This window comes from Falco naumanni, chromosome 6, assembly GCF_017639655.2.
Source record: "Falco naumanni isolate bFalNau1 chromosome 6, bFalNau1.pat, whole genome shotgun sequence".
NCBI classification, from domain to species: Eukaryota; Metazoa; Chordata; class Aves; order Falconiformes; family Falconidae; genus Falco; species Falco naumanni.
Genome location: NC_054059.1, coordinates 16,968,218 through 16,993,712, shown reverse-complemented (window position 1 = coordinate 16,993,712; position 25,495 = coordinate 16,968,218). Strand labels below are relative to the sequence as shown.

Genomic DNA, 25,495 nt, shown 5'->3' with positions numbered 1-25,495 from the left:
AATTAGAACAATCACACTCTTCCTGTTACTTTCTCACAAACTAAGAAGGTGGGTTTTTTTTGTTTAAAGACATATCTGATTAACTCTAAGACTTCTTCAGAAACTGGTGTGAAATACACTTCATAGCCCAGAACAGCACATGCAGTCATAGGTAATTTTTCACACCAATTTTCTAAAAATCAATACAAAATATTTTTGCATAAAAAGTTGCTTGCACTGACTTACTAACTTACCCTTGTATGAGCATATTTGACAAAGCATTATTTTACTGACATATTCTGCAGGGTTTTTTTTCAATCTACAAAAATAATGGCTGCAAAGTGGACTTTGAGACAGTGCTGCTCTGCTATAAATCTGTATTTTTTGGAGTCCATCCTAAAGGCGTTCACAGTAGTTAGCCTCACATAAAAATCTGATGCACAAGTGAGAAATTAATTTTATGTGCTTTGCCCTGGATGTCTCTTATATCAGGTATGACCTGATCACAGTTTTGTGTAATTAATCAGAAAGGCAGATGAGCATTTCCTGAAATACCTATATAGTAAAATCTTTAATGTATAATAATCTATAATCACAGTTGTACTAGTATGGAACTGTATTTATAGCAGTGGAACGTGTTTTTCTTGCCTGTATAGATATAACATATACTGACTGAACCGCATTTGTATAACTATATGCAAGGTGGGTAGACAGAAGCTTTTTACTACAGTGGTATGCTCACGCTGATGTGACTGTAATATGCAGGCAAATCTCTAAGGCAAGTTATATCACTTTGGCCTGTAGAGTGGTTGTAGCGCGTAAATCAAACCAATTTACACAGGTCTTGAGGCAACCCTGAAGAAAATTAAGCCCTTTATATCTCGCTATACAACACAGTTTGTGGTTTGTAAGTAACTGTTGACTACACCAAAAACTGGAAACGTTAAATCAGCCACACCACAATCACGGGAAAAGACGCAAGAGTAATAAATGTGTCTGGGATTGTGTATTTGGTGTGCAACGCTATTGGTTTTGTGTATTGGCTCTAACCTAGTTTAACAATCATGACAGAGGAGGAGAATTTGTACTTTTTGTATTGTGATTAGGTTGACATTTCTGAGTCAATAAGGTTGTCATCTGAGTTGAATTTTTTTTAAAATGTTTCCAGCAATGACATTTGTCTTTCATCAGAAATATCATCTATAATCTGAAGTCTATAGAAAAAGGTTACCCAAGATACACTTCTATTCTGAAACATATTTAACAGAGAAATATAGAAATTTATGCCTTGATACGTGCCGTTGCATGGTAATACCATTAATGTCTCTGCCATTCTAAAGCACAAAAAAAGTTAAAAACCTGCCATGCGAAAGAGTCTCTTTATAGATACTTTTGTCATAGGAAGAAACGATAAATATTTTGAGAAGCAAAGGTAAGCCAGTATTGTATTTTTCTACGTCACGTGACTAGTTTGCTTCCATAACGTAGGCATGCTTTTAAAAAACACCAGCTCTTGTTTTTAGAGGAGCAGTTATAAAGTACACCATCTTAATATTTACCGTTAAAAGGCTAGACAGCAAGACTTCCTTGATTTAAATGAAGGGTATCATAGCATATAAAAGCAAATGTTTTGATTGCCGTTATACCATAATCACTCTGCTTCTATGCAAAGAAACATTGCTGGGAAGAATTGTTTTTATATGTTTTAAAACTCTACCTGAATATGTCTCTCTGTGTTAGTAAAAACAAATGCACAGATAAAATGGGGAATATGAAAAAGAACCCTGAGATGTGGCAGAGCTTACCTGTCCACTTCTCAGCAGATCTGCTGCTTTGCTGTCCAGTGCCTGTGAGTCCCTGAAATAGTGAGACAGAATAAACTCAATGTAACCATCATGTAGCCTATTGAATTAATTTCAACACTTTAAATGACAAAATATACGCTTCATAAACTATTCAAAAAGAGTTAGCATGCAACTCCAGCTGCAAGAGATTTTGTTCACAAACTGAACAGAAATAGGCCTGTACTTTATTCTCATCAAAAAAGTAAACCAATCACATTGACAAAAAGCCACTGTAAACAAAAAGACTGTATTTAAAGGATTAACAGTTTTGGCATCCCTATCATCAAGTCTTCTGTTCTTTTTTTTTTCTTCTCTTTTTTCATCAAAATTTAGGTTATATATTTGTAGTTAGCAAGAGTTGCATTACTATTATTGTTAATTTTAGTTCTGTTTATTACCTTGAGGGTTATATATTGTAGAATAATTTTGTTGTCACTAGTTAATGTTAATTAGTTGTTTTAATAGCCTATATACCTATTTGTTATCTTTTGGTAGGTTTACTTTTTTAACTATCAGTAACTTAATAACTGAGAATATTTAACATTACTGTTGCATACTCAAAATTACAGAGTTACTATTAGTGTTACCTGTTTAACGTTTAGTCATCCTTTGAGTCCTGCGACATATTTCCTTAATAATCATCAGCCATCAAGTCTGATAGTCTCAAAAGAAATATCAGCCCTCTAAACTGCCTTCAAGGGCGGTGATATTTAGCACTGAAAATTACAAATAAAGTTTTTGAAGTTGAGTACCAACAACTGGGCAGTGACACTGATGATTTGTTTATCAAGACAAATTGTTATATACTACGAAAAATGCAGTCAACGCACTCTTCTGAGTGAAAACAAATAGGTGAATCTATGCAATGCTTACATGTTGAATGGGATATTTAATGTGCGGGGAAACTCAAAGGTTGAAGAACTAGCATTTAGACAGTCTAACAGTGGTAAGTGGTAATCTTACCTCTTTAAACTCCATTACATTCTCACGAGAGACATGCTAATACAAACAAGTCAATCAGAGTTTGTGTTTAGCAAGATCAAGCTTAGAGGATAGTTTAAAATCCATTTATTGTTCTAAAGCATTTTTTTCCATTAACATGTTATACATTAGTGGATACTAACCATGATTCATGTAACAGTTTAGTTTGTTAACTTTTAAATTATTTAACAACCAGAAGTTATTAATACAACTTTTAAAGTCTTACACAAAAAATCTTAAAACAGGCTTGGGTTCATTTTTGTAATTTTTATATAAAAACCATTTTAGGCATCTCTTGAAAAAGAAATAAAGCAGGCATTTAAAGCTAGAAAACAAGTAATTCCAAATTTAGTTTGTTACAAAAGGTTTCAGCTTTATTGACAAATTATGGCAAACATATTTGACAAAATTATGGTTTCCTATTTAGAGAAGCTTACACATGGAACTTTATGTGATTTTTTTTAACAAATACAGGTTAAAACACTGAACAAATTCAGTTAGCTACATACATACAGTAGCTGCTTGTTTTCAACCCCATTAAAACAGCATTTAAAATTAAATTTACAAACTTAATATCGAACATCTTAATCTAAACTAACATATATTAAAAAAGACAGGTTAAAACATCTTATCTACAGCTTGATTATTGTCTGGTTCAAAAAAAAAAGGAAAAAAATAATCATATTACAGTCTTTCAGCAACTCTAAACAAAAACTCAGCCTTAGCTAGTATGTAGAGAGACTCAAGATCTGTAACAGTGTCATGCTTTTTAAGTTACACACAGCAATGAATACAACCAACAGAACATCATCTTTGAATGGTTTATAGACAATGCTTGCCAAAGGTTTTTTGTCTCTGTTTTTTTAAGTCCGTGTTATAAAATAATACTAATGTCAATGTCACTCCAATGTTATAGGAAATACAAGTAGTACATAGGATAATCATGAGCAGTAATCCCTAGGATAGAAAAGAAATGGACTATTACTTGTCTTGTTGCTGTTTATGTGGAGACCACAGGCTATTAATTGTCTTTGAGATGAGGTCACAGATGAGGAGGACCTTCAATATCTACCATAGGGGTGTTCCCTGTAACCCCCTCTGGCTGACCTTGGAGGCGGTGCCTTTAGGCTGGAACGGGTTGTGGCCCATTCTTCTTGTGCTAAAAACAGAAGAGAAAAACACGCTTTGTAAATATCTAAACTTGAAGGAACAAAGTGGTGCCACTGCTAACGGCTGTCAAAATTCTCCAGGGTTTTGGCTGAAAGCTTTAGACAAATAAAATGAGAATGGTGTTATGATCCATTTCTTTACCCTCCCACAAAAACTTACAGAAAACTAACCTTCTACTTCTCTACACAGGCAACGATGTCTGCCTCAGGATAAGAAAACCTTACCCTTTCACTTTCAGCAGAGAATAAATACCTACTGTGGCAGCAGTACAGTCAGCTCTGGAAACACCACTGCACTACTCTGCCAGCTCAGATTTTATTTGATGTTTTGTGCTTCCAGCATTTATGTTAAAGCACCAATGTGAATAACATTTAATGCAGATGGTATGTTAATAAGATGAGGAGTTGAATCATCAAAAGATAATAGAAATACATTTGATTTTTTACTTCCATTTGAGATCAAAAGGAAGAAAATAATGGAAAAAATAGGAAGTGTCAAAATGAAGCTACTACATTAAAAGATTTTGCCAAATAGTTTTTAGTTGGCATTATCTTCAGAATACTTTTTCAAATTTTGTGAATGAAATAAGCTCAGGAAGAATAAGTTTTTTAAAAAAGCTAGTTCAGTTTTTACAAAGGTACAATTTTTATTTATTTTTATTTATTAATTTATTTTTTATCCCCCCCCCCCCCCCCCCCCCCCGAAAGATATTTCTAGAAGTTAAGCCTTTTAAAGGAGCAAACAGGAAGCTACCTACAGTTGTGGTCCAGTGGTTGAACCCCAAACTTGAACTCTCTCCTAAACCAGCTAGTAGATCATCAATTTCTAGTTTTGTCTTCCAATGACTTCAACTGATCATATACACAGTCATTAAAATGGAAATGCAGAAATCTGAGTATACCATCTATCACATCATAGTGCAACATTACCCCTGTTACAACAGTCATAGAATACACCTGACATACACATGTTCATGAGGAAGTTTCCAAATTTCTCCATATTCCCCCAGAGTTGCATAATGTTCTGTCTATGTCTTGTAATGAACTATAGAAGCTATACAGAAACCAGTACAGCAAATGTTAGTTACTGTCCATATTGTTTTATTTTATTGGTGATCAGCATATTTGTATTACAGGTATGTGTAGAATATTAAAGTTTGTAAAACACAAAAGAGTCAAGCCTTCTGATACTAGGGAAAAAAACCACTTTTTAAGGTGCACAAAAGACAGAGATTGAAAAGACAGGAGTTTAAAAGATTGGAAGGTGACTTGGAGCCAGTGGGAAAGGGAAAAAAAGATTTCAACTGATGACGAAACAGTATACTCGCTATTGTTATCAAAACAAAACTCATTGATTGGTATATTAAAATCCTTTTTCCTAAGTCTAAAGTAGGGCTATTTAATTTCATTTATAAATAGGTAACACAGTCATAAACTGAACTATCCACTCTTGAACTACTGCTGAAGAGTTGAAGCATTGGAGGTCCTTACTCCATCAATCTAAAAATCCAGTTGTACCTATTGTTTAAAGAGGTACATAATTCTTATGCCTTGATCCATACATTTTTTTTTAAAATGCCTGTTGAAGAAACTAACATTTCAGAACATATTTACCATGCTCAGATCTTCTTTTAGACTTTAGCTAACTCCCTCAGCCACCAAGTATTGAAATGAGTACTCCTGACTCAGCACGGTCAATAAAATTCTTCTAAATGGAATATAAATGTGAAACCTGCTAAACGTCCAGGTATAAGGGGATAAGCTGTGAGCCAATTAGGTATGGTAAGCAGGGGCAAAAATATTCATGCTCATAGCCAAGAAGAACATACTTTTACTACATTTTTCATGTTACATGCAACTTTCTCATTTAATTTCTAATAAGCCAAACAAAGACATTCTTGAGTTTGATCTGATTCCTGATGCATCTGTAGAGTAAACCCCAAAACAGTTAACTTTTTTTTTTTTTTTTTTCCCTTGTATTCCATTCCCACCACTGGAAGGAGAGACTGGGCTCTCAAGTTTCAAGTCACTGCCAGAAAGCAGTGACAGATTCCTAACTTTTTGAAAATGGTGTGTCTGTCACAGTTAATTTAAAGCATTGAAGAAATTTGTTCATTTTTTTTAAACAGAACGACCCAAACAAGAGAATATAACTTTCTATGCAAAATAAAATACATAGGCTAGTACATGAGAATATTAAAACCCCAAACTGTATTGTTCATACATTTCAATGGAGGCTAACTACACGGCGTTAAACTTAGTCAGCTACTCGATTAATGGAAAGATGGCCTTAAATATAAAAAGGAACTGAAAAAAATCTTCATCTCTATTAAGGTATGTCAAAGATTTTATTTTATTAAGGCAAGTTTTCAGAGTGATAGCAACATTTTCCTCTCCAGAGAAGACTTCATACATACACCTTCCAAAGCAGAGCAAGAGTTCAGTAAAAGGTCCATATTTTGATTGCTTTGGGCTCAGCTGCTGTAGATAACTTACCGAAGTTGCTATATAGAACTTACTAAAGTTCAGTCTTCACTATTTGTATCATTTAGTTATGATAAACTCCACAGTGAAACTACTATATACAGAGGCTTTTGTTTTTCTTTTGCATCTTGATTAATGTGACTGTTGATAATAACATAGACTTCCAAATACATGATAGTGATTCTGTTGCACAAGCACAGAACACATTGTTTGGATTTTTCTTTTATATATACGTGTTAGAGTCCAAGTTCCAAATGAATTTTTGAGCAATATGGTGACATACTAGCTACCTGCATGGAATGGTGTTCTGATGGCACATTTTTGGTTTACTATTTCCAAAACCTTTATACTACTATATATTTCACTGTCAGTCATACCATGCTTTTATCACTAACACAGGAAGTATGTGAGCAAGTTAGTTAAAACAACCCCCATCCTATTAGGAAAACCTTTGTGAAATTGAAATCTTACCCAACATGGACAAGACCATACTGTCCACCCACATGGGAAATTAAAGTCACAATTTCTTTCTCTTGCAGGTCAGGGAGTCCTTCTGGGCAAAGGAAAATGAGGTCTCCTGGCCATGGGAGGAAGTGAACTCTCTAAATGCTGCATCGGTGGAAAAGTACAAAGATACTGATATGTAGTATAGAGAAACTCTTGCAGAATAGTTGGGGAGCTTCATAGTTGAAGAAGCTACACTATGAATGGAGAGGTGGGAACATTTTGTGTTCTCCTCATTTCAGGGCAAAGCAAAATAGGCTAGTTCAAATCAACACTGAAGGTAAATTAATGTTTCGCCTTGCACTGAAACTGAGAGAGCACTCACATCTTTGATTACAGTTAAGAGGTGGATTCATAAAACACCTTTTCAGTTGACACACGGTCAGTGACTGCATTAGTGCAAATAGACTAATTTTTAATGCAGAGTAAACCACATTGACTTGAAACAGTGCTCAGGGCTAGATACTGTGTTTTACTTGAGAACAGTAACCCAAATCTGAAAGCTTACAGAAAAATAGTAACTCCAGTAAACGCTTTACTCTGCCAGCCACCACCAAGGGAGACACTGGTGACTGGAGATACTGCCAGTGATGAAGCATCATTTATTTCCCCCCAAATTATCACAGGGCAGAGTATGATTTATACTAGGTAGGGATTTCTTGGAGTCAGATTATTCATTAAAGTGAATTTTGAGTATGAATGGTCAGTCAGCTCATTAGATCATAGACCAGATCCATGCCCATGGCCTGACTGGCACTGTAGGCCCGTACAATCTTATCACATGTTGGCGTCGTGTTGAATTGTGAATGGGCCCAAATGCAGGCTGGAGAGGATGCTTATTTCCTTCCTCTTACCTTCTGATGGCTTTCACCTGCTCCACTGGCTAGAGGCGTTACTGGCCCACTAACTTCCTCATCTCAGACACTCCTTCACTAAAATCAGCTATATTTCCCAAAACCAAGAGGTGAATTTGCCCCTCCAATCACATCAGAGCTGTCAAAGAGTTTAAAGTTTTGTGATGCAGATTTCTTTCCAGTTTTGGTTTAAGATAGCCAACCATTAGTAATATACTGGCTATTCTTCTAGTGCAAATGAAGTATTATATATCTATTGACCTCCTTATTGTCCAAACTTCATTTTAAAAAGGAATAAGGACATTGTTGATGTCAAGAAAGAATTATTCCTTCTGGCCATTCACCTCTGAAGTTTAAAAGCTGCTGCTGCCTATTTTTTTTTTTAGTAACACTTAAAGACTTCTGAGACTTTAAAAATTCTCTTTGAATAAATGAAACTCATCACATATGCACTTTCATTTAGTACAAAAAACCCCACAACACCTCTCTTAGAAAACAGAGTACCTGTCCTTTTTTTTACCTGACTAATTGGAGTATCTAATATTGTTACAGATCTACAGCCTCAAAAAATGACCTATATTTGAAAGACTCCAGGAATGAGCAGAGGTAGCAGAAAGAAAGCTTGACTAAACTGAAACATTTTTGTTAATGAGCCTGTTGTTTTTTAATGGTATGATTTTACTGCTGGTATCTTGTTTTTGCTAATCACTGCTGACTTTTGTGGCCACTAAGAAAATAATTAGCTGACTCTAGACTGAAATACTGAATGGTTAAAACCAGTATCAAAGATTGTTTTTGTAAGAAGCTAATGCTCTATGAAAACAGGAAAATGAAAATATAAAATATAAAAAGCCTGTTAAAATTCTGAAAGCTGTTTCTTCTCTGCAAGATATCTTCTCTGCAACTACATTTCATTATCTCATTGCCTTGGGGTGTCAAGGGAAAGGCTGGGGAGGGGGAGCACCAGCTGCAGAGCTCAAGTGATACTGAGGCTAGCATGTGTGAGGAGTGGACATCTCTGGAGAAGATTTGGTAGCAGCTGATCTTGCTATGGAACAAGAAACAATCCTGCTGTGATTTTTTTTGTGCACTCCATTTATTCTCTTTTTCTTTGAGCTGCTCTTACGTTCTCTTGTTGAGTATCAGGGGTTTTATGGTCACGCGAAACCAAAGTTTACTGTGAAAAGCTATTGCCTAGAGGGCTGAAGAAGTGGCAGCCAATATGATATAGTCCTAAATCCTCAGGTCTCTCATTCCTACAGGGAATCAGTTTCCATATAGCGAATTTAAAAATCCTGCCTCTGCAGTATGTTTCATTGCACCCTTTAAAAATGGCATTTTGCTGTAAATGTGCTGCAGCTTCAATTACCCTTTGCTGAAGTGTCACTGCATTTGCAGGGAGGCCTTGGGGAAAAGTAAGGTTTAGATAAAAAAGGAGAAGCTTTATTTATATAAATGAAAATAGCTAAAGTAGTAAAAATACTCACTAAATGTACAACACAAAGACAAACCAATTTCTTGTTCCCTTTGAGTCCCCTCCCCCACCTCCAGACTGAAACACCTTCATATAAAAGTGAAATGTACAGTCTTTCTGGCAGTACTCATATAGTAAAAAATGACTTTATACTACCCATTGGAAGAAGCTGTTTTTCCTTGACTAACAGTGTTCTTAAAGAAAATTGCTGCTGTGGCTGTACCAGCTTCTGAGACAGAACAAGAACAGAAACGTGATTTGTGGCACAAGTCTCTTACATTCTTTTTTTTGCAGTAATATGGTGGACCTACTTGTTTGATTTCAAACTTTAACAAGGAAGGATGACGGTCACAACTTATTTGCATGTATTTGGTTACGTCATCAAAATACGGAAGGACAGTTGACAGCTAACAGCTCTTGTTGATATTGCACGATAAACCCTACTGCATTAATAGGTGAACCTATAGCCAAAACTTAGATGAAAGTTTTAGGATTACAGCTTTCAACCAGGAAAACACTGGCTTTTATTGGTCATACAACAGTAAAGGATTATATATTTGTATTGGATAAAGCAAAATAATATGGAGCAACACTATCAAGAGTCTCTGAAGCACAGGATGCTAATAAATTACTAGATGCAGCCACACCAAAAATGAAATTACAGTATTATTGCCTTTTTCTACAGGCATTTTTAATGAAGAACAATATATACTCATGCTAGTAATTAAAGGTTCCTTGATGTGCAAAGTCGCTCTTTTATACGCCAGTTCCAGTACTCCAAGGTGACCTTTTTTCTTTCAGCATCAAGGCAGGGGTCCTGAGAATAGGGGGGCTCTATCTGCAGGAATACCCTTAAAGGACTGAAGCCATACGGCTACCTCAGTAGTCACACAGAGATTTGGGTAGCTCGTTGGGTAGCAGAAGGTTGAAAGTCCCTTCAGCCTTTTTGAGTCCCAGGCTGAGTTTCATTGTGTTTCTGAACATTTGAGAACAGTGGAGTCAGGTCTTTCTCTGAAAGGCTGTGCCAAAATGGAAAGGAAAGAGAACATGGATATATTTTATCTTAATAGAGTGACGTGTTAATGAAGGGGGAAACTGCGAGGGATTTCAGGTGGAAGAGCAGGTAAGAGCTGTAGCCTTGCAGAGAGAAAGGTAACCGGGAGAACTGCTAGCGAGTCTGTGAATCAGCATGCTCAAGAGCTGAAGGGATGTGCAAGGAGGTCATTGATCCCTTTTCCTCCTGACTCCCGTGCAAAGAAACCCTGTGGAGTCCAACCTCCCTGCTCCTTCAGTGATGTCCAGCCTGCCATCCAGCCCCTCTGCCCTCTGTCCTTTCCACTTCTGTCTGTCCCCAGCGCTACCGGGTGTCACAGACTGTGACTGAAAAAAAATCCATGCAGGCAGCTTAATAATTGAGGGCTGGGGGTCCAGTTTCTCCAGGAATTTGGTGTTATTGCCAACTTGTAACGTCTTCCAGATGTTGCCATTCTTAGCTAGAGAAGAAATACTATATGCTTTGCTTTCAGAAACTAAAAGTATAAGTTATGGCATCATAAAACAGTTTAGAGCTGAGGAATCTGAGTGTGCTTGGGCATGAGGGTTGCTTTGGGTGCGGTAACCAGCATTGTAGCAAATTTTTGGGTGGCTACTTTGATAAGAAATGTGAAGTCATGGGCACAGCTCTCTTAATTACACTGGATACTTCTTTCAATTTGCTGTATGCTCCCTGTGACTCGATATTTGAAGGTCATGTTTAGGATACATAGATTAATAGCTATTATCACAGGTAATCAGCACCCTTGGTTTATGAATAATTGAAATTACATGTTAGTATTTTTGCACTGCTTTTTACAATCGAGATAGACTCTTAGTTGCTGTGTTCCTTGAGTTATATAAATATATCCAGTATCTATTAGATATTATTGTTATATTAGCTGAGACTATTTTTAAGATTATTGTTTGATCAATTGCTACTAGACTCAGTAGCTCTGATCTACTGTTCAAATACAGAATTTAAGTTAGGTCTTTTTCTCGCTGGGAAGTCAGAATGAAAAAAAGGTCACAGTATTTTTAGCCCCTGAAATTCTTTTGGATGTGGGGTCACTAAATGGTATGATGTGTAAAAGAGGTAGATACATAAGATGTTGTTTCTGTCTTAGTATTTTACTTCTGTATGTTGAAAGCACAGAAAAAAAATCATGGTGGTCCATATACCTCAAAATTCTACCCAAAGCAGTGGCTATCATCTGATGCTTAAACGTCTTCTAGCACAAAATTCAAGAAAAGCACGTATTCATAGCACTTCTACTCTTCAGTCAGCATTCTGCAACCTTGTCATGGAATTTTCTGGCCTTGAACAAAACTCTTTCATAAATGCAAAGAGGGTAACAATACGAGAAATTAAAAGGCAGATCATATTAACAGATGTTTTAAAATTAAAAAATACATATTAACAGCATGTGACTTGCATATGAATATGTTATTTCCTAATGATTTTACATTTATATTCATTGCTTAGTCCCTGTAATAACAAAGACTTGATCACTTCTTCTTCCTGGTAACTTATCTAACGTCTGAATATTGCCCACAATTTTTGGGCATAATTTTATTCATCTCCAATCAATTATTTTAGGACAGGTGGCCAGGAAGAGATAAAAAGAGCTATTCTGTTTAGATAGTTAGGATGTATATAACTGCAATCAAGATAATGGTTTAATTTGATTTGCCATTTAGCTTTCAGTGTTATTAGAAACATAAAATTTGCTTTTAATTCAGAATAAAATAGTTTTTTTTCCTACAAGGAAAAATAGCTCTGCCTTCTTTGCAAGGCCATTACATTGCATTGTCCTGGTTTCGTCTGGGACAGAGTTAATTTTCTTCTCAGTAGCTGGTGCAGTGCTGTGGTTTGGATTTGGTGGGAGAACAATGCTGACAGCACACGGATGGTTTTGGGTGTTGCTGGGTGATGCTTATACAAATTCAAGAACTTTTTAGTTTCTCGGGCTTTGCCAGAGAGAGGGCTGGAGGGACACAGGAAACTGGGAGAGGACACAGCTAGAACAGATGACCTTAATTAGCCAAAGAGGAATTCCATACCATGGGGCACCATGCTCAGTATATAAACTGGGATGGGGTCTGGCCAGGGACTGCCAGTCACTGCTAGGGGCTGGCTGGGCATCAGTCAGCGGGAGGTCAGAAGTTGTATTGTGCATCACTTGTTTTCTTTTCTCCCTTCCCTTTGGATTTAATTTCTCTCCCCCTCTCCCTCCTTTTCATTATAATCGTTATTGTTGTTATTATTATTGCTCTTTCATTTTTATTTTATTTCAATTATTAAATTATTCTTATCTCAACCCTCAAGTTTTACATTCCTTTCTAACTCTCCTCCCCATCCCTCTGGGTGAGGGGGCAGCGTGTGAGCGGCTGCGTGGTGCTTAGTTACCAGCCGGGGTTAAACCACAACAGCGCACATTTGGAGAGAGCACACCACACTAGTGATGGAGCGTAAGTGGAATTCAGGATTTGTGATTCCTAGCTCTACTTGTTGTTTGCTCAGTGACCTTGGATAATTGTTTAATATTTCGTGGTATGGCTTCCTCACTGGTAGAACAAGACAGGAACACCTCCCTCCCTTGGGTGTTCTGAGATGTAATTAATTGCCTGAGCAGTAAGAGAGAAGTGATGTATATCTGCTGAGCAGAAGACCCACTAGAAACCAGACATTTAACTTTAAAAAGAGAACACTGAAAATTAGAATGATTTTCTTAGGATAATTCAATTTGTGCTGTCTTTCTAGCAAACTTCCAAACTTCTCCTTCCATGGAAAGATGGGTGGAAACAATGTACAAAGCAATGGTTGGAAAATTTGCCCTACACAAGCTACTGACTGAAGTTCAACTAACAGTGAAAAGCTGGGATTTCACCCCATAAATCCACACGGAAAAGACAGTTGTACTTTTCTTGTGTCATAACTAGACATACATGTATTTTTTTAGACACAAATTCAGTAACAGTTTTTGTCTCTTTTTTCTTTTAATGAGAGTATCTGCTTATTTTTTCACTTTCTGCTCTATTTTTGCTTATCTGCAAAGCCTGCAACACACACAGGATTTTCTGACTTTATATCTGTGCATTTTATAATTTTGTGAGAAGAAAAGCTGAAATGGCTATCTTTCAAATCACAAATGGTACCTTTCTAATTGAAAGGTGGAATCCTGTCAGAAGACAATGTTTTCAAACACAGGCTCAAAACCACTATGCTTATTTATGCCATGCTAAGTACCACTTATTTTACAAAATCTACTGCATATGCAATATATATGGCTTAAAACCTAAAAATGCTTGGAAAACCTTGTGGTTTAATAGTCTACTTTCTGAACTTAGCTGTAACTGTTTTAAAAGACTACCGTCCCTATGCTTGACAGTACCTTCTCTTCAGGAGGGCTAACAAATTAGACCGCATGAGTACTCCAAATCTACTTCAGTATTGTGAGCTGCCCTGGCTTACACTGGTAGTGGAGAAGCACATAAATCCTCCAGCTGACCAGCCCTGGAGCAGAGGAGGAGTGCTCGTGCACTCCACTCTGCCAGCTCTCCCTGCAGGTTAAGTAATGTCAGCAAGAGAAGCAGTAAAGACTACTGAAGAAAATAATTTCTTACAAGGCTTCAGCCACTTCTGCAGTGAACATCTGCCTCAGACAGGAAAGGAGCAGCATCAGAGTGCACAGGTAACTAGTCTGGGAAACTGCAACACAGGGAGGAGACAGGCTATTATCAGTGTTGCTGTGAGGTGGGTGTGCAAGTGACAGTGTGGAGGGAGTTTTATTTTTCCCTAATTTTCAATTAAAATTATTTTTCCATTACTTAATGGCAATACAACACGAAACATGCATGGTATACTGTGTCTGGAATTACACAGACAGTCACCACTACATGCACATCAGTATTGCAGGACTTTTGTCTTAGATTCTCCAACTCTGTGGTTCCCACAGTGAAAGGCAGTGAAATTACAATTTGAAATACTACATAGGAAAGTTTTGCATGATTTACTTATTCTTACTGTGTCATAGGAAATGATTTATAATTCAGCGGTAATAGAGGAGGCACAAGTCACTATAAATTAAAAGTACTCTCTTCTCTCATGCTACATGTGGATTTTTTTCAATGTTGTAGCATAATAGCTGAAGTACAAAAAATTTAGGATATACAGTCAGTTAAAAGAATGTGACAGGTTTAAATATGGAACTTTCTGAAGAATTGTAGCCTAATTAAAACACTGATTTGACAAAACAGAAATAACTTTAGCATCATCCCCACAGTAGCCGTCATAGCCGAATTCAAAATGTGCTCCTTTTCCTGCAGACTTTCAAAATCATGCTCTTATGAAAATCATAAATCTCTTCTGAGGGAATAAATACTATTTTGGAGACAGCTAAGGTGCTTCTTCCAGTAAAAGAATTGATAAAAATCAAGCAGATGCTTTTGACAGTTCATTCTGTCCCACAGAGTAGGAATTGGATCTCTGACACCCTAATAAGTATAGGAATGGCTGAAATAGAAGATTAAAGGAGGAAAATTTATTTGGTATATCTTCTCTCCATATATAGTAGAAGTCTTCAACAACTCCTGTTTCTGGTGGAAGAAAAATAAAGCAGAGTAGAGGAAGATTCAGGAGCACTTCTGAGTTCCCAGGGCTGGGTGTACACCTGCCTGGCGTTCAGGGAGAGACCAGACGCCTCTATCACTGCAAAATAAAGGCAATCATGCAGGCCCATAGCACGCTCCAGCATCGTCTGGGAGAGAACCATGGCACATGCAGAAAAGTCATTAGCCTGGACAGCTGGAGAGGCATCAGGACTCAGGAGCTCTACTAGTATTAGCACACAATGCATACAAGTAGGAATGATCTGCAGAGTGAAACAGCTGATGCTGTGGACCTCATGTTCATACTAAACGGCTTTTAGAGAATTCTTCTAGTTTAGCCTCTGAACTTAATTCTCACAAACAGATGGGACTGCATCTTCGGTTTAGTTTCAAACTAAAAGTCACGTACTTGGAGCCCACTCAGTGATGTGAGAGGAAGAGTGATAGATGGAGACAACTGGGAGATCTGCTTCAACAGAGCACTCCTGGTGCTATGCCAGTGCAGAAGCACCCAGCACGTGCTAACCTGCCTGCCCGGTGCTCTGTTGAGGCACAGCAGAAAAACCTCCACCACATTGGCACAGTCTGTGTCCTGTTACCTCTGAGATGCCTAATCAATACTAAGATGCTCCAAGACCTAGAAACCAAAGGAAGTTTTCTTTGGTATGTTACCAGTGATATTTTCTATCAGATACCAAATGTATATACTCAGATGATATAAACGAATGATCAGTGCACATTATTAAGACTTTATTAATCAGTGTTAGTAAAGATCTTACCTGTAATCACAAGCTATGTGAAGTCAAACACTGTAATGAGGAGGATCAGACCACTGTCTCTTACATCTGTGTAACAGTCACTACCTTATTCGGTTGCTTACATTTGAAGACTTAAATGGGACTAGGCTAGAAAATAATAAGGTAAGGAACCTTTAGCACCCTGAGCTTAATGAATATTAGGACTAATGATCTGCAATACTAAAGTTATTAAAAATAAGGAGGAAGGAAGCTGAACAAACCTCTTACCTTTACCTGCAGAGCAACTGCTAAGAAGTGCTTTTTCAAAATTTATAAATACTTTTCTGTATACATTGCAGCATGGCTTCATCTAGCTTTGTCACTGACACAGATAAATCAATACAGGGTTTATTTCAAACTAGGATGGTAGATACTCAAGTTTCTGCATGAAATGAGCATCCTTATGTCTATAACAAACTATGAGAATTTTTCTCCTAAGTTAACAACTCTTAATCAACCTATTTATCAGAATTCCTGAAGTTTGAACCCTCCATAAACTCTTTCCTGTCCAAGTTTCATCATTAAATAGTTATTTTTACTTTTACCTGTTTAGCAGAAACTATCACTGGTATTCTAAAAAAATATATATATATATATAAAAATACTAGATAATATGCACTTCAGGACAAACACAAACTCCAAATATAAACAAGATAATAAAATGCTACTGGAACATTGCTATACATTTTTAGTTGTTAGCCCTACAAAGCCCTATAAAGAATTTGTTTATAAAGTGCTGTCTGTGTAGGGCATTACTTCATAAATTAATTGTCATCACAACTGCAAAGCTCTCATATTGAGTGACTGGTGGGAAATTATTTGTGAAATAGTCAGTTAAATCATTGTGGCAACATTTTACAACTTATATGATGTCTTACATTAAAAGGAATTATACCAAACAGTTATACTCTCCAATTTTAATTAAAGATGAAATTATCATAAAACCAAATACCAGTTGTTTACAAGTGAGCACTTAATGCTAAACTGGAGTAGAATATGCACTACAGAATGTGGCAATTATTGTAATGTGTGCATTTGAAAATTTTTGGTGAAGATAAAAACATACTGAAATAATGTCTCCTTGACACAACGGCTGCGCATGCAGTAAACAGTCTTGTGAGCTCTTCCTGAAGAGCAGCAGGAATGTGAGTGGAGTTCACTTACGTATTACCTATTTGTACAGGCGACAAGGTACAGATTAACCTTCCTAACTCTTGCCTAAGGCTTTTGACATATGGCGTTATTCTAATTTAATTGTGGTGGTTTAGGAGGTTATAGATTTTAACCCTCTCCTTTCACCCTTTGCCTAAGGTTTCTGCTTTTTTGATAGTAGCAACAGAAGTCCATGTCTACTGTCCTCTCAGATACTGCAGTTCATGACCTGGCATAAAACCACAGATGGCCACCATTTTCAGGTAATATCCAAGGCAGTGCGTACACCAGGCTGTGAGCTATACCATGTGACAGCAGGCACACTCTTTACTTTCCTCCATCCTCGCTATGGCAGTTTCAGCCTTTGGAAGCAGAGGCAGGAGCCTCTTCAAACTTCTGCTGCAGAAAGTGGCAGAGTTCATCTGCTAGAGTCCGAAGCCTTTGGAAGAACTCAGACAGAAATATCTGACAAAGAAAACCTTGAGTGCTCTGACCAGTGCAAGGGAAGAAAAGAATTCAGATGGAACAACTCTGAGGCAGGTCAGATACAATTAATATAGCTTATAAGGTACTGGATGTGCCTTGCTAGCACGTCATATCATCTCTTTTATCTTTCTAAAGTGGCCCAACACAGCACAACACTTGTATCAAAATTCCTGGTTCCTCTAAAAAACAGGAAAAAGGAGAAAGAAATGGGGATGCGAATAGTTTACAAAAGGCTTTTCCTTTACAGTGCTCCTGTCCAGTGAAGGTGCTTTTTGGACTTGGGCGTGACATCACACATGGGCAGGAATGGTTCTTAGTTACACAGTTTTTAGTTGCACATTTTATCCTAATCAATTTATAAGACGAATCATTAAATTAATGTTTTCACTAGATACCTCCTCAGATGACAACAGTGCCAGAAGGGAAACCACAAAATTGTTAAAGTATAATGACAGCAATGGATATAAACGTTTTGTTCATAAATTAATCCAATTTCATGCTTTCCGTTTTAAAACGGAAGCATTACCATCAAGTTAAAATGACACTATTTAGACTCCTAAATATAAATTCATATCTGAAGATATCAAGACCTTCAGTGGTATAAGTATCATAAATGTTTACAGAGTGTGATTATAGGTCAGGATGCTTTACATTTTTGAAAACTGTACAGTACTTTAAGTGACTGGCCTTTTAAAGTGCCTGCTAAAGGTACGTCCATATCACTCACATGAGGAAGCCCGTAAGGGCTACTTCCACCAAGAAGATTTTCAGGCATATGTCCTGAATTTATGTTTCTCAGCCCACAGCAGTGATCTTCAAATTTCTCTAGCATAGCTGCATAATTCTGATCCTATAAAAAATTTGTAGGAATCTCATAATTCCTTAGTAGAGTATTTCCAGGTGCCCAGAGGTTGCTGCAGGGAATGCTTTCAAGTCTCTCTGCTTTGATCCTTCTGAGAGACAGGGTGGCCAGCGTATCAAATCACAATAGTTAGACACAAAATTGTCTAGCTGCATGAGAGGGTTCTGTGCTATGAATTTTTATTCATGGGACACCTCTCAGTCATGGGAAATAGCGTGGGGGTTACATATAGCCTTCTAAGCTGTTTTGCTATTGTCTTGGGAAGTTCCTTGGTTGGATTTGGAGGGGTTTGAAATCTCAGGAACTTTCACATCAGAAACTGAACACTGAGTCAAGGCAACTAACTCAAATTGTAGATTTTACAATGGCAAATAGTCTGTAAGAATTCATCTTGCCCAGCCTCAGATAAGCAACTTAGGCCACTTTTTTAGTACTGCCGTCTAACCAAAAGAAAGATGAACTTCCTGAGAATGACATGGTATTCACGTGGGCTCTGCTCTGAAACACCCCTGTCATTTTTGCAAATGTACCATGAACAACCCACAAATGCATAAATCTTAAGAACTTCTGAGGAAACAGTGCCCCCGGTCAGACTTCTCCACAAGCTCTTTTAAAAGGAGCATAGAAGCGCCCATGAGACAAAAACCACAAGCTACTTCTCAGGAGCCCAGATAGAAAGAAAGGTCAGAGCGGGCAGCTCAGGTAGGAGTACTGTGGTGCTGTAAGAATACTTCACAAACTAGACACAGCTCTGTATTATACTTAAAAATAATTTGTAATTACAAAATAGTATAGTTATTGGGTCGAATCTACTTCGTGAAAAAGAATAAAAGAAAACCTTCCTGGGATTGAGAACTTTCCTCTCTAAAGATAAATTGGAAGCAAGAGGATGCACAGGAGAGAATACAGAAATGCCAAGCTAGTCTTTTTTTGATAATTCTGATACCGTTATTGGAAGGGATAAGGGTAAAAAGACAAGTTGTTACACAAAACGTCTAAGAGACAACAACAAGACGACACCAGTTCTATGTTCATGTATCATTTGTGTGTGGTTTTATTCAGAGTTTGGAAGAATTCCGATTACTGATGTGTACCAGAAAGAATTGTAAAGGAGGAATATAACCTTGTTGTGGAAGGTAGAACAAGGTGTGAAACTGAACTGTGCTGAAAGAAAGACTTGATTTCTGCAGGATGGTGAAAAATGAAGGGACAGCCGATTTTATACAGTGGGATCAATTCAGAAGACTCACAAAGAATTGCAAAACATTCTTAAAAAGCAAAGAACTAGGAAGAGTTCTCTGTGAACAGAGAATTAGGATAAAAGCTACATGAGGATGAGAAGGGGTGGCACCAGACTGCTTGTTGGCTAGGTGGGAGGCACTGAAAATTCAGATATAGACAGAATATCAGTATATGTACCAAGAATTCAGAAAGCGAGGAAGTCAAGCATATGTTCTATACGTCTGTATATTCAGATTACCTCCTCAGATAAATGGTGGTGATTTTGGGATGATGGAAGTTCACACACAGGCTTCCAGAGCAATGCACCAGCAAATTCAATGCTATGGTAAGTGAACCAACAGGAGCACAAACACTCACATATAAATGCATCTGATTACAAAAAGTAGAAAAATTGTAATTTGGAATATTACTCCATTTTAAAGTTTATTCAATTTTATCAGTAAAACGGTTCCAGACCTTTGTATTCAAAAACCAGCTCAGAAAACAGCAAAAAAGCCAGTCCACAGTTATCAACCATGTATTTTAAGACACGGTCTAGCAAAGCAAATTGAGTTTGTTTCAGCTGCTGAATGGGGGGGGGGGGGGGGGGGGGAAGTAGCGTCACGCAGAGCATAAATTAAGTCATGATCCCAATCTTTGAACACTTTGTAAGCTTTAGCTAATTAGTCCACTCAAAACCCCTGCTGGGAAAACAAGTAATATTTTTCTGGTTTTACAAATGAGGGATCGGAGGAAGAGTGACATTACTTTAAATGTCTTACCCAAACACATGGAGATTCAGTGTGGGGGAGTCTAGTTAAAAGTTAAGCAGCGGGTAATTCTTACTGCTGAGCCCAAGACTATGCTTTTCTGCATCACCCAAACCCTTAGCACTGCGTTTGGGAAGATAGGTGGAGAGGGGATCTGTAGAGGGGAGGAAAGGCCTTTCACTGCAGGTATTAAGAAAGCATGTACAAAAAGGAAACTAAACAACAGGTAACTGAACCACACATTTGTATGGATAAATTATTATTATTATTACTTGTTTAGCGCTGAAAATGTGCTCGGCTGCAAATTGTATTATCCAGATGTATTGTGAGTACTGATTACACAAAACAATATTTCTGATTATGCAATGCAATAATTTTGACATCTCAGTAATGTCTCATGATTTCTGTACAAAGGAAACTGCAACTTTGTATTACATTTGCTTCACAGCTGCATGAATAAAATTATTTCTTTCAAGCAGCAATCCTTATATAACCTCTTACTGTAACTTTTACCTGCAGCATCATTTCAAACAGCTCTCACTTTCTCAATGCTTTGGAAGTCACAATGTAAACTTATGATACTTTATTAGTAGTAGCAAATCAAGCATGACACCTCTGCTGAATATACTAAAGTCAGTCATTAATCTGACAATAGTCAGCTTCGCTCTGCTATTTCAGTGAAAACTTCAGAGTGAGATTTGCTGTGCCATCTGATGGTACAATGTACCGAAAAAATATTGATAGGAAAAGATGGACCAGCTCCTAGTTATTGAAACCCATTACTACTATCAAACAACAGACCTAGAAAACAGGCTATACACACTGGAGCAACACTTTCTTTTCCTCTCATGCCCTCGGTTCCCATGAAGTGGAACTATTCCGGCTCTGACACAGCTTCAGTGGGGAGGTGCAAAGACTACAGCACTCCCTCTACTCGTAGTGACTGGTGTGGCATGAGGTACTCCTTCGTCTCGCTGCGGTGGGGGTTCCCCCGGTGGTACAGCACCCTCTCCTTCCACTTTGATTAAGCCTGTATTTCAAAACCTCACAAAACTTGCTGGTTGAAGTGATGCATATGGCAGTAGCAGATGCATACTGTTGTTGGCACATCAAGCAGACTGAAACGTAAGACTGTGAAATACATTCAGGCACTAATCAGAAACTTCAGTGTTGCTGTTAAACTGATTTGTGACTGTGATTAATTGGCTTTGTAATTTTGATCAAAATTGATCTGTCAAATTTTCTGGCCCAACTTCAGTAAGTCAAACCTCTCCCTAAAGTTAGACAAATCCATTTTGTTTGGTCTTTGTAAAAGCAGAGAAAGAAAGAAAAGTACGTGGAAGTAATTTCTGCATTTTCAGTGACAGATTTTTTCTTATGATTTCACACTATTCCTGAAGAAAGAATAGACCTTACCATAGCTGTCATAAGCCTCTTCGCTTGTTCCGTGACCGTAGTCATAATATTCAGGCACACTGTAACAGATTCAGATAGCCATGTCACTATTGTCATAGGTAACCAACTCCAAACAAAAACAGAACACAGAAAATGAAATGTATTTTAACATTTTTACATGATATCATAGTCCAGCTGGTCTCAGGGACAGTGAGAAGTTTAAAAAGATGAAGGAAAATATTTCAGTGACAATAACAGCTATTATACAGCACATCACATTTTTTATCTACTGAGCATAAAACAGATTTGGTCCTAAATATGTAAACCTAGGAGATCTTGACAAACACTGACAGAAATTCTATTTGCAAAAATCAGGTCTGAAATAAGACCATTCACTTTATTATTCACTACTGTTAAACTGCCAAAAGAGGTGTTAATCTCATTTATCAGTAAATCCAAACATTTATGTGGTATCAAACTCAACATAGTTTATTTTCCCCAAAGCTGAGTGTATTTTATTGTGCGGAACCTGTTAAGTACTTATCTTTACTAAAAACACTGAGAGGTTTTCAGCTTTGCTTCTGAAGAAGAAAGAATGTTTCTGCTGCTTGTAGAGAGGAACCTGATTCTCCACAGCCCTCTTCCTTATGCAGTTATTGCACACCCACAGAAAGTTTTAATATAGTAATCAATAAAACATATATTGAAAGTAGTGAGGGTCAAGGAGTAGAAAGACTTAAGAGTCTCAAACCCACTTTTTCACTGTTTTCTGTTAATTAACAAAAATTATGTATGGTCATATTAACACGTAATCAAAAGATTTCAGATCATAGTTACATCCTGATAATCAGCAATCCCCAGCTATCACCTGGAGTGGACAGCCAGAAAATTTGACCTTTAAGACATAGAATCATAGAATCATTTAGGCTAGAAAAGACCTTTGAGATCATCAAGTCCAACCATTAACCCAGGACTGCCAAGTCCATCACTAAACTATGTCACTAAGCACAGCCTCTATATGTTTTTTAAACACCGCCAGGAATGGTGATCCCACCACATCCCTGGGCAGCCAGTTCCAATGCTTGACTAACCTTTCAGTGAAGAAATTTTTCCCAATAGCCAGTCCAAACCTCCCCTCATGTAACTTGAGCTCATTTCCTCTTGCTCTGCTACTAGTTATCTGGGAGAAGAGACCAAGCCCCACCTGCCTACAGCCTCCTTTCAGGCAGCTGTAGAGAGCAATAAAGTCCAGACCCATCCCACCCAGAGCCGCCTCCTCTCTAAACTAAATAATCCCAGTTCCCTCAGCTGTTTCTCATTAGACTTGTGCTCCCGACCCTTCACCAGCTTTGTTATCCTAAATAATGAAATGGAAATTGAACTATTCACACTTTTGCTTGACTGCTATTATTATTTACAGTTTGCATTGTGGTTTTGGTACCTGGTACCAAATTCAAGATCAGACCACTGCTGTTATCAGGTACCAGGTAGACATAACAAGAATCAGTCTCTGCCCAGAAAAAACTACAAACCCCATGAATTCTACTATATTGCATTTCTTCCATCTGCAGTGAACCAAACAGAAAATGTAACACTTTCCCTGCTGTTAATTTTTTGTTGTTGTCACTTTGGCTTCTTTTTCCTTGCATGCTGTATGAGACGGACTCTTGCAAACTGAACAGAAGCAGTTCAATATTGCGTCATTTATAACATTATATAACAGGCTATTTTCCATATTGAATTATTGTTTTAAAAACATTAGTTTACACTTAAAAGGGAAGCTTAGTTGACAGTGGAGTGTAAGTAAAAATACTTCAAAAATGCAATAGAGATAAGCAAGCAATCTGTAACAACTATTTTCTTAAACTAATTTTGACTTCTTTGTTCACAAACTATCTGTAATCAGATTTTTAATTTCTTGAGCTTAATAGCTATCTGTAACTATTTTTGGAATAAGTTCTGAGAACATGTGCTGTACCTCACTTGAGAGCACTGATTGTGTGTATTCTGATCACTGATATTCAAACTGTTTGGATTTGGGACATGTCATCCCCTGACTGGCTAGGCACAGCTCTCATAGTTTTCAGCTACAAATATCTGTAGGACTTTTTTGAAATGAAAATGCAACTATAAATGTTGTGCATTAATTTAGTAATTTAGCCAGAAGTCATTCATGTGAGTGGATAGGACACTGATGTCAATATCTCAGACAAACAAAATTAATTTGCTAAAGCAGTTGCAGAAAGTCGACATAGGAGTGACATGAATGAAAATGAAGTTAATACTTCTAAAGCTTTTTCCCAATGCCAGCCAAGCTCTACAGGAGATAATCACTGCAGAGCATTGCCTTCCAGGATAATGGGAGGCATCCAGTTGCTTGAAAATAAATTATCTAAATATATACAGCCTCCTATTGAAGTGGTGTAAGAAACAAACAAGAAGAATACATCTTTTATTTGTTGAACATACTAAGCATTCTGTACTATTTTGCCATGATTCTAGTAGCCAGCTAAATAAAATTACAGGATTATGTAAGACGAAGTAGAGCACAGGCAGCATCTGGGTTAAATCATGTATCTAGTTATATCTACAGAGCTCATGGTTTAGACCTAAAATTGCATGAAATGTTCAGAACAGGCAGATGACATTCCACCACCACCTGGGAGACCACTGTATGGAAAGTCTCATGTAATACAATTTTTGCCTACTGTCTCCTTTTCTGGGTAGAGTGTTGGGCTAGTGAGAGGAGTTACAGGAGAAGGGACCCCAGAACTCTCATCTTCTGTCAGCAGGTAAGATGCTAATATTTCTTCCTGATCCATTTTACAAAACAAAGCGACTGCATCCAAAGGTCAGCTTTAAAAAGAGTGCATTTGGGACCCAGTCCAGAGGCCAACAAGTTATCAACAGCAGTCCTGCTTTCAGTGGTCACTGAGTAGGGCCTTGAGCTATTACCCTCGAGATGACATCCAGCAAAATGCAAGACTTGCAAGAGCACATAAAAATTCATTGCTACATTATTGTTATTGTAAGTTTTTATTAGAGAAATATACACAATCATACAGACAACGAGGATGTGAGATAAAAATCCCGTACAGTGAACATTCTGAGCTGAAATACATTATAAACAGAATACAAAGTTCATACTCAGACCATTAAAATAAGAAACAATCTGTATTGCAACTGTAGAAAGGAAGTGATTTTTTATATACTGCATATTTGATGTCTGCGAGCACAATACTTAACACATTTCTGAAAACATATAATTTATAGCACTATACATGATTGTGATCTAAGTTCTCCAACTTCATTTCCCTGAATAATACACATTTTCATAGATTTGAGCCAAAATGGTACTTCAAATTCTTTTCTAACTCATATTAGAAAGCTTTTTGAACAATACCTAAGTGAAGAAAATTTCTTAGTATGAAATACCTGACTTAAACTCATGTTTTGTGAGCCAGACTGCTTATCCATTCGTCTGATTTATCTTGAACTTTTCTGAATATTCACAGGAATCCACTATATGCGTTTATTTGTAAATATTCTCCTCTGGTTTTTAGCAAAGTGAACAATGAACGATGTTTATTAAAAATGGAGGCTAGAATATGGCTTTGCATACATGGAGTTCTTCTTTTTTCAATTATTGAACTACAAAGAGATGTAGTTCTTCTGCATTGTGCCCAGCTGTGGAAGGAAACAGTAAGCAAATGCATTCAGCACAAATAAAACTTGTTTATATAATTTTAAAGTTCTCAGACTGTTCCTGCAAAATATGGTGATCACGAGCTTCAGAAACCTCAGGCTCTCTTGGCAGTGCTAATTGAAACAAGACACCGTTACCTGTCATTAGCATTCATTACTTTCAAGCAACATGAAG

At 37.3% G+C, this 25,495-nt stretch overlaps 1 protein-coding gene across 7 annotated transcripts in view; it reads right to left on the bottom strand.

Annotated features, from left to right (window-relative positions):
• KHDRBS2 (KH RNA binding domain containing, signal transduction associated 2) overlaps positions 1-25,495 on the bottom strand; it is a 393,362-nt gene that overhangs the window by 30,822 nt on the left and 337,045 nt on the right. For 5 of the 7 annotated variants that reach the window (XR_005828603.1, XR_005828605.1, XR_005828602.1 and 2 more), the window contains exons 8-10: positions 21,637-21,695; positions 3,912-3,963; positions 1,785-1,836 (exon numbers count right to left, since the gene is read on the bottom strand). Coding sequence is in view for 2 of the 7 variants with exons in the window: in XM_040599141.1 (XP_040455075.1) it covers positions 1,785-1,836; positions 3,912-3,963; positions 21,637-21,695 (163 nt within the window). In the remaining 5 variants the exon portion in view is untranslated. Of the gene's footprint in view, positions 1-1,784; positions 1,837-2,874; positions 3,964-21,636; positions 21,696-25,495 lie in introns of those variants that run through there. The other 2 variants (XR_005828606.1, XM_040599143.1) reach the window with 2 other exon arrangements.